This window comes from Terrapene carolina, unplaced genomic scaffold (genome assembly GCF_002925995.2).
Source record: "Terrapene carolina triunguis isolate 2854851 unplaced genomic scaffold, T_m_triunguis-2.0 Scaffold238, whole genome shotgun sequence".
Taxonomy (NCBI): Eukaryota; Metazoa; Chordata; order Testudines; family Emydidae; genus Terrapene; species Terrapene triunguis.
The window spans coordinates 13951863-13962117 of NW_020664589.1; the positions used below are offsets into that span (position 1 = coordinate 13951863).

Below are 10255 nucleotides of genomic sequence, written 5' to 3' on the forward strand. Positions count from 1 at the left end.
TAAAAGTCTTGATTTGTGGACCAAAATACATTACATGGCCCATCTAGTCTGAAATCCTGTCCTCCATAGTAGTCAAACTGTTCTTCAGAGAATGTGTAAAACCTATGTGGTTTACCAAATTATAATAGGCTATAGCAGGGACTGGCAACCTTTGGCACGCGGCCTGCCAGAGAAATCTGCTGGCGGGCTGGGCCGGTTTGTTTACCTGCATCATCCGCAGGTTCGGCCGATAACAGCTCCCACTGGCTGCGGTTCGCCGTGCCAGGCCAACGGGGGCTGCGGGAAGCGGCACAGGCTGAAGGATGTGCTGGCCGCCACTTCTTGCAGTCCCCATTGGCCTGGAGTGGCGAACCGCGGCCAGTGGGAGCTGCGATCGGCCGAACCTGCGGACGCTGCAGGTAAACAAATCGTCCCGGGCCACCAGCGGATTTCCCTGGCAGGCAGCGTGCCAAAGGTTGCCAATCCCTGGGCTATAGCCATGAGTTACTTCCTCCACGGCTAAATTTATGTCCTTAAACAGAAGGCTTTATGCTCTTATCACTTTTACTATAACTAACATTACCGAAGTTCAGATATAATTTAAAAGTGATAACTTTTAAAATGGAGAGATCAATTTTTGATCAAAATGACAGTAAAATCTATTTAAAATTTGTTTCTAAGCAAACAGATTGACTAACAGACTGTGGTTCATACAATGTCCTCTTAAACAAATTATCTTAATTGCAGTACAAAGAAGGTCAAAAAAAAAAAAAAAAAAAAAAAAAAAAAAAAAAAAAAAAAAAAAAAGGCAGCTTCCAATTTGATTTAACACTCACTTTATCAGACAGTATCTTTAAAAATGTAAGATTTTTCATGTTCACTTTCCCCATAAGATGTAAAGAACATTCAGAACTGTTTGTTTATACAAGACTTACATCCAGCAAACCAAACTGGAAAAAAAAACAATTATTTTTGCACCATCTCCTGTAGGCATGAAAGCCCCCAAAAGTAGCTAGTGTAATTGTAATAAACTAAACTGCTTATGTCAGTCATTAGACAAGGTTATATCAAAACAACATTATAAATGTACAGGAAGCGGATTTATGTACACCATGATGCTTTAAAGTGCCCTACGGCTGTTTGAGAATTACTCTCCTGACTCGTAGTTGTTTTCAGATTAAAACAACTGAGTCAAATGCTTTCTAAAGTTTCTTTCATGAGGTTAGAGCCTCTAAACTGGAGCCATTTTGGACCAACCACTGCTCCAGTAACACTGGATTGCTAAAAAGGAAAAAATGTGATGACGCTGATATTATTCTGCCCCTTCCACAGCAGTAGTAGAAACAGCCTTAACGTAATAAGGACCTTCCTGCAGATAAGCCCTCAGCCTTAAGTAGTATTGGTTTCCAAATATTTCAGCTATTGTTTTGGAATTTACAAGGGCCTTAACCAGTTCATATTTGGCATCCTTTGAAGCTTTGTCAGGTTCCACAGATCTGTCTACAATATATTCCACAAATCCTGGACTGTCAAGCATCAGTTTTTGTGCCCATGGTTGGTTTGCAATAGCCTAAACATCAAGAAAGAAGAAAAATAATCAAGTTTGGATTTTTTTTAATATGCTAATATAATACACTGATTGTTAAGCAATAGTCAGGGACAAGAATACAACTGAAATCAGATATGCAGTCTGGGCAACCGGAGGATGGAGACTAGAAGAAGACATTGTGGCTGTCCAATCAAGCAGTAGTATTTTAATTCTAGACACAGATTCTAGAGTTATTTTTCCCCTTTAGATTGTAAATGAATTATGGATCATCACTTTTGTGGCACCAAACAATGAGGAGAGGCTAAAACTTAATTCATTTTTTAGTTTACAAGAGGATATAAAGTGCAGACCAGACTCATTTGGTGCCTAGTTTGGATTCTATTTGGGTTCCGGTCTGATGTATGAGGGTTGGACACAGATTTGTATACAGAAATCAGTCTACAAAGATAATATTTACACACATTATTACAACTTGATGCTATCACTAGGAAAGGAATTTACAACTTCTGGTCTCATTTTAAAAAAAAGGAAACTTACAGTAAACACTCTTAAAGCCCCACAGTGGAGATCAGGGAATGGCTGAGTACCAATACTTCTGAAGAGTTCCAATGGCTGGCTAGACAAGGCAGCAAACCAGGATTCAGTCATTCCTAGCAGGTCTTCTGTTTGCTGGTCTGGCTACACATGGAGAGAAAGTATGAAATAGGCTAGAAACATTGTGATGAATAATTTTTGCATTTTTAATATTCGTTCTCAAGAGTCAGGAAAATTATAAAGGAAAAAATCAATTTAAAACTAAGTCACCTAGCCAACAGCAGTTTAAACAAAGAATTTTAAGTATCAAATTTACTTTTCCCAAATATGCAGTTCACTTTTTGTATTTCACTCAGTTTGGAGGGTAGAATTTTCTCACGGATTCTTAGGAGTTTCACTACTACTACTTCTGCTGGAATTCACAAGGCTGCAGGGGAAGTTTAAATGAGGATGCTTCACTCAGGTGAAAAAAATCTTGAAACCATTTCCATTAAGTGGGGTGGGTTACACAACCCAATTACAACATTCTGGTCTTCAAGTAGTTTTACAATGTCCCTTTAAGCCATAAGTATTGTACTACATGCACTTTCCTTTTCATTGTAAAAGTTGTCTATTCTGAGCAAAGTGACAATTTCACGGAACTTTAGAACTTTGCATTCTGAACACTGAAAACAGCTATTATTTAGCAGAAATGTTACGTATCTAAGCACAAACACTTCACTTACATGAATTAAAACCACAATGTTACTCTTCTCCACTAGCAAATACAGTATTTTTTTAAATAAAAGTTTAAAGAGTTCATTACAAAAACAGTAAACTATTAAGAAACCTTGACTTAGCCTCTACAAAACACACAATAGTGTCATTTCTCTACATTTCAAACAACTTACTGGCAAGTAAAGAAGCGATGATATGGCATCCAAACATCGAAGTCTTAGCTCTGCTGGGGGATTCTTTGCCTGGTGCCCGATTCTGTTTAACAGATGTTGAAATCTACTCCCTTTGAAATTAAAAACATTAAGAAATTTTCATTTGTCATGCATACTCCCAACATACTAATAAAATCTCCAGTAACTTCTGTACGATGTCAAATTATCAGTATTACAGTAGACTGAATTAAATGCTAGAGAAGAGCGCTGGGATGCACAGCCTGAGCAAGAGCAGTTCTAGATATACTATACTGACAATACATATAGCTGCCATCTGTTGGTATGGACTTTCACCAAACTGGGTTAGTTTTGAACCAGTAGTGAAAAGGGTTCTGTATCACATTTCGAATCCTCTGGGCCATTTTGGTCAGCCATTTCATCTTATACTAAAAGTAGTCCTATAATCTTCAAAAAAAAGTGATGTCACCAGGAGACACACAAAAAGCATATTCATCCATGTCTGTAGGCAAAAAGATGTATATTACATGGCTGTATTTTCCTCATCCTTTTTAAGAAAGCATATCACAGAAGAAAGATGAACATCTCCTAAAATTACAGTGCGGTTGTGGACTTGCATTATGCTGCTCACTGCAATACGAGGAATTTTAGCTGACAGCCCAAGCTGCAGCTCTGATACTGCCATGTGTTTCATGAACACGGTTTGATCACAGGCAGTAATGCCATATATATTAGGCTCCTCTTCAGAACCAGTAGTACTTTCCTCTTCCCCTATTCTCCCACACCCTACCAAAATTGAAGAGGGACTGTGAATAGAAAAATTATTATTCTGGTGCTTTGCAGCTATTAAAACAAATAGAAATCTTTGGTAAGTAAATATATTTTAAGGTCCCTTTCCCCACTCCTGCGTGTGAAAATCCCTCAGTAAACTCTCCTTTGTCTATTAGAATATAAGGGAAAAAAAATTGATGCAAACCAGATTTCTGTAAAACCTGTTTTCCTTCCACATTTGATCCCAGGATTGCAAGCGTGTCCACAGCCACTCCAATCATGGTTGGGTCATGGCCTTCGGCCATTCCAAATACTTTTTCCATAAAGATGGGATATCGTTCACAGATCTGCTGTGGGCTGTCTACAATAGCCAGATTTCCAAAAAATTTCACAAATCCTACCAAAAGCAAAGCAAGAAACATTCAACAGAAAAGAAAAATAACGTCAGTAGCATAATTTCAAGTCAATAACCAGGAAAAGATACCAAAAAAGACTTTTACACGAATGGCATAATTAAAGAAATGTGTTGAAGATAAAATTGTTCAGCTGTAAAAAAGTAATATGACTGAAAGGACACCACTAGATAAAGCCAGTATTTTTAAAACAAATGTGTATAGCACAAACAGAGGTAGTGCAAGCTACTCCTACATGCTCAACGGATATCTAGACAAGGCTAAGAGATTTTTAAGTGGTGGTGTTTTTTTAATCCTCTTATCCCAGCCTAGACATGCCCCCACAGTATACTTCAACTTTGCTCTACAAGAGCTCATTTTCCATCACCTCTCTGGTGAAGCTGTAACAGCGCAATGGCTTCCTTGTTTGTGTGAAATAGACACCTGTCTACTAATAAATGGGCTGACCCAAGCACCACCGAGTTCCACATAAAAGTTACACACTTATAGGTGGTTGGATCCTGAATTTCAGATCAAATTGCAGTTGCTCAATATTCAAACAGGATGTAGTTCATTCATATTCCCCACTCTTTTCCTGACCACTACCCATTTAAAAAGACTGGTACCTCCTTTAAAAGAGACACTGTCAGCTTAAAAGTAATATTTAAAAAACAGTGACTTAAGTCACTAACACCTTAGATATTAAAATTATTTATGATGTTTGCTTCTCATTTCAATCACCTTGGACAATGAAAACAGGACTAGTCAGTCTCATTTTCTGAGTCTCAAAAAAAAAAAAAAAAAAAGAAACCTTCACAAAAAAATGTTTCACTCCCAATAAAAGCTCAGGAGAACATTTCTATTAAAAGGGATATCCCAACTTTAAGAGAAACAAAATTATTTCTACCAGAAGATTTTTTTTTTAAAGACCTTCTTTTACTGCAAGTAACACTTCAGATTACTATAAACTGAAATATTGGAGAAAATGAAGGAGTAGGGGTTTTTTTGTTTTGTTTTTAAACACTGTACGCCAAAATTTTGTAAGATGCAGAGTTTCTCCCACTTGTGCAGGAGTTTCACACAGCAACAGAGGTGAAAACTTACATTTTAAAAAAAATAGTAAAAATATAATCGCTAGTTTTTGTGGTTTTTCAGATGTATCTGGGCAGTGGAGTACCTCAAACTTCTTTGAATTTACATTTTTTAAACTGATTAGGTTTCAAGTTGTTGGGGTCCTTTTAATATCTTGTTTAGCGAGACAACAGCAATTCTTCAACTGCGTGCCTACTATACTTGACAGCATCCCTGTAACTCATCTTTTCCCAGTGCCCTTATGTAAAGAAGGCAATCACGTTTTAGACCATTCATAAACATTTCAGGTACATATACATTTATAACATTCTTACTATCAAAAATACACATTTCCTCTCAGGACAAAAGGCTCAAAGCCCTTAGTTTATCAGTTCTTTAGAGGTGAACAACATTACACAACGTTGGAAACAATCAATGCATAACATCACCTGGCAAATAGAAGCCTGAGAAAGGATCAGAATCTGCCCCAATGATTATATTGGAAATTTTATCAATGATTCCTTGCTGGGCAAGATATTGACGTCCATGCTTAGTGTATGCCAATGAGGTCACCATCTCTATACTGGTAGCTCTACAGAAGATAAAGAATAAATGCTCACCTGGCCTATTTCATATCCTGTTTAAAGTAACCTAAATATCTAGATAATCTCAAGAGATCGATAAAGAAAATAATGTTTTAATCTTTCACAGTTGTCATTTTAAAGGTAACATGCTCCTAATATTTATATTGCAATAGTACCCAAAGACTGCAATCAGGAGCAGAGTTCTAATTCTGTGGTTGTACTGTGCTAGTGTAAGACATGGCCATATCCCAAAGAGTTTAAAACAGAAGTATTAGCACTTAAAAAAAAAAAAATTGTCCAACTAAATTTTTAAAAGTAATTAACCTGACTTGTGAGGGTGTGGGGCGTGAGGACCTGCATGCGTCTCTGATTAAATGATCAAACTAAGCTAATCAAAGTGAGACCCCAATCCAGAATCAACTTTACTTTCAAATTTAGTTAAATCAATATTTTGTCAGTGTTTAATTCTCTCCAGTACAGCCTCTTGTGCTTGTTTGGACTAGCAGTACAAAATCAAACAAACTTGAACAGAGTTATGATTTCCTCTTCCCCCTCCCCAGTTAGAATACAGTTGTAATCCAACGCCTTTTAAATATTTTTTTATGGATCCTTGTACTTAAATTGTTTTCCAGACAATCTACTTTTGAAAACAATCTGTCAACATACCTGACCAGCACATCATCTCCAGTCAGTTCTTCAATTAGCTCAGATATTAATCCACTGTTTGCACAGTAATTCAAAGAAACCGCAGACACTGAAGAAATCTCAACAATTAACTACAAAGTAAGCACAGGAAGGACAGGTGTATAAAAGCATTTGTGTAAGACTTTGAGTGCTTGCACACCGCATTATGTTGATAAAGTTATACAGACCTATACGTTACATATTCCAAACAGAATTTTTGCCTGAAAACATTATTTATTAACCCCCATCCTGCTTTAAAAGCTTATTTCGCTGATAAGTCTTCAGACTGCAGTATGTTCTTTTGCTTTCTTCTTACATCCTGCTTTTTTCCCCCCTTTGCTCTGCTAAAAATGCCAGCCTCTCCACTCCCTTTGTTTCTTCCTCACACGTTTAAGCTTTGTGACTGCTCCTTTGCCACCCACGTACCTGAAGTTATACAGATGGCAGTGATTTACCATCACCACTCCCCATTCTTTTTTTAAAGAGTTGCACCTGTATTTTTTATTTGATTGATAGTAATATCTATAGGTGTCCATCCTAGGCTCTGGGCCCCCATCCACCATAATTTAAAAACAAAATATAATAGAGGACAGCCCATAAATATCCTCCAGACCTTCAGCCCACCCCATTTCAAAACCCTTTGAGGTTTGCGGGGGGAAGAAAACTGTGATTCATAATTTCATAAAGAATTATGGTATGCTCCTTTCCCGCCCCCACGCCATCTTTCTTCCCTCCAGAAATGTACAAAGTTTGCAAGTCAGTTAAAAATGACAGCTATGTTCCATCTCATTCCAAATCACAATGCACTAGAGTCGTGGTGCCCTGTAACAAACACCAAGAAGTACATTGCTCTTACCTCATATACTCTGTATCGTACAACATCACTTGTTGCCATGACATTTTTCAAGTCAACTAAAAAATTGCTTGCAAATAAAGCCTCCAGCCCATCTTGAGTCTGTGCTATTCTCGACAGTGATTTGATAGCCTACAAATAAAGGCAGTGTTTCGTGATAATACAGACACATACACACACAGTAGCAGAACCAACTGTAGAATGAAAAAGCAAGACAAGAAGAGTCAGTTGAATTGTTTTTTTCCAATAGGCTAAATAATACATAAGACATCTAGAGCTATGCTTTATCAGTGGGAGAAGACTGAAAAATATTGGTCTCTCTGCTGAGACTGGCAAAAGTGCTAATTATGCTGGTTTCTGTGACGTGAACAAATCCTTTAGGAATCAGACAGGAGACCACATCAATTCACTTCACAGAGGAGAGTTACCAGACAGCAACGACACGGGTTTGTTAGATGATTTTACCTAGAGTGACTCCAGAGCCTAAGACATTTAGATGCTTTTGGAATTTTTACACCAAGGCTGATCCCGGTCTCCTGGGCTATCCAAGCCCCCAATTCTCTATTATCCAAGAATAATCAAGGCTGCTAACTCAGACACTGTAGATACAACATAAGATACTTTGAACCTTTCAATTAGTGTGAAAAAGAAAAAAAGGATTTATTGTTTGCAACACTTACCTCTTTAGCTACAGCTATTTTCTCTCCACCAATGCAATAAATGATTTGCCTTAGTAATTCAGGATTATTGAGAATTTCTCTAACAGCATCTGAATTTTCAACTATTCTTCCAACCTAAAAATTCAGTTGAACATATAGTATTAGTCTGTTTCCACCAGACACAAAACACCAACATGAAAAATTTCAACAAGTTTATGTAGGATTTCTAACTAGAATCCATATACAAGTAGCAATATGGTGCTTTTGTCCTACTTTGGTACTAGGAAGTAAAGAATTAAACTGTAATAAAAAAAAGTGATAATAGATTAAAACTAGCCAAGAATGGTCAAAGATCTAACCTACTATTTGAATATAGGAGTTACGGTCCATACCTGAGCTACAGTAAGAAGTTTAACTGAATCATCAGGATGAAAGAGTCCTTTTTGAAGTTCTTCTCTGAAGTTTTGGATTACATACAATGGATCCACTGCCTGAAGAAACCGCTCCAAGATAGAAACACATAAAGCAACCTGTTCTCTGTTTGCAGGGGAAGGAAAAACACCCCTTAGATCAGTGTTCCCGAAACATTTCAGAGTCACACCTCCTCTTACCCTGTCCGCCCAGACACACACACACACATCCCAGGAGTGGGGCCGCAGCTCCAGCGGGGAGGGAGGACGACATGGACAGGGGTAAGGGAGCTGAGGCTGGGGCCACAGCTGTGGGCAGGACTGGGAGCAGAGCCCTAGCTGGGGCCCTGGGCACATGGCCAGCAGCCAGGGCACGGGGCTGGGGCCAGCAGCCAAAGGGCACTCCCCATGGGGGCTGGCCCAGGCTTCAACCGTGCCCCCCAAACATTCCTCCATGCCCCTTTAAGGGGGGCACACCCCAGTTTGGGGACCTCAGCCTTAGCTAAAGAATTTAACAAGTTAAGGCAAACAGAAACAACTCTGTGACACAGAAACAACCCTGTGGCTATTTCCCACCAACTGAGTTTTGTCACCATTCTGAATTTTGCAGAATAATCTAGATTTTACTACTACAGGCCTATGCACGTGCAAAACAACTTTGTACTGTTCTGATTCTATTTCCTGGCAGTGATAATTGCAATAGTTTATAGTCAGTAAATAAACAGTTCCTCCCATGTGCTTTACAAATAATAACCACACACCAAAAAAACCAAATCCCAACCTCCTTATGGAGTATCGGCCACATTTTACAGATGGGGAAACCATGGCAGAGAGAAAAGATTTGCCACAGGCCAAACAATGATTCAGTGACAGAGCCATGATCAGAGGGAGCCCCAGGATCCCAGGGCTGTTGCATCGCTGGGCTCTGCATACAGGACCCTATCACCCAGTGACACCCAGCACCTCGGACTGCACGACAGCGAGGAGCAGAGCATCACCCCTACGGCAACAGCACGTGCCACAGCAGCCTGGTCCCCCATGACGCCCCCCCCCCATAACAGCCCGGCCCCCCACCCGACAGCGCTGCCCCGCCCCCACCACATAGCGCCCCAGTTCCAGGGAGGCAGCCTGAGGTGCCCCCCGTACCTCAGCGACGCCGCATCGCTCACCCCGAACGCCAGCCCCCTCCTCCGGGTGCCCGCCTCCCCCCGGCCCAGGCCTCCCCCCGGCCCGGCCAACCTGTCGTTCACGTTGAGCAGAGCGAAGAGGCTTCCGAGGCGGATGTCGGGCGCCCGCTCCCTCAGAGCGCTCAGCGGCAGGGCCTGCACGGCCACCCCCAGGGCCCGCAGCTCCTCCAGCGGCTCCTCCAGCCGGGACACGCGGGCTAAGAGCTCCAGCGCCTCCTCCGCCATCTTGGCACCCAACCCAACCGAGGGAGGGAGTGTGGGGCTAGCAGTATCGCGAGAACCCCCCTAGCAACCACGCTGGGCGTAACTAAGAGGCTCCTTTCGCGTCCGGCACAATGTAAACAAAATGGCGGGCCCCTGCACCTTGCTGATTGGCTGCTGTAAGGCGAGGGGCGGGACTAGTCTGGCAAGTCCGCCCCGTGGCCTCCTGGGAGCGGAGCGGGCCGGGCCAGGCTGAAGCGTCCGCCGCGGGGAGGGCGGCGATAGAGGCGGTGGCCAGGCCGTGCGGGGAGGACGAAGACGTCTCACAGCCACCCACTGTCACTGTGGGGTGTTAGTGACATCACGCCGTGCTGGTGTCTGGCCCCTCCCGGGGGGGGGGCTGCAAGGAGCCCCCTCAGAGCCCGCCCCCGGGAGTGGCGCAAAGACACGGGGTAAAGACCCCAGGCTGCGGCCGGGTGGCCACCATCATGGCA

At 41.5% G+C, this 10255-nt stretch overlaps 1 protein-coding gene across 1 annotated transcript; it reads right to left on the minus strand.

The window, feature by feature from the left end:
- Positions 1-756: 756 nt before the first annotated feature.
- On the minus strand, positions 757-9806 carry PSMD5 (proteasome 26S subunit, non-ATPase 5). Its single transcript, XM_024206680.3, has 10 exons — positions 9613-9806; positions 8356-8500; positions 7985-8098; positions 7308-7436; positions 6434-6543; positions 5633-5775; positions 3926-4117; positions 2953-3062; positions 2066-2206; positions 757-1549 (listed from the first exon to the last, which is right to left on the minus strand). The coding sequence occupies exons 1-10, from the start codon at positions 9783-9785 to the stop codon at positions 1292-1294; spliced, it is 1515 nt and encodes a 504-aa protein (XP_024062448.2). The 5' UTR covers positions 9786-9806; the 3' UTR covers positions 757-1291.
- Positions 9807-10255: the final 449 nt, after the last annotated feature.

Excerpts from the sequence above, each read along its gene's own strand:
- PSMD5 (XM_024206680.3), bottom strand. The coding sequence starts at position 9,785 with ATGGCGGAGGAGGCGCTGGAGCTCTTAGCCCGCGTGTCCCGGCTGGAG. Across the intron at positions 3,063-3,925 it reads ACAGGTTTTACAGAAATCTG|GGAGTAGATTTCAACATCTG; the intron begins GTTTGCATCAAT and ends TTAATTTCAAAG. Across the intron at positions 1,550-2,065 it reads GGGCTTTAAGAGTGTTTACT|GCTATTGCAAACCAACCATG; the intron begins GTAAGTTTCCTT and ends CTTGATGTTTAG.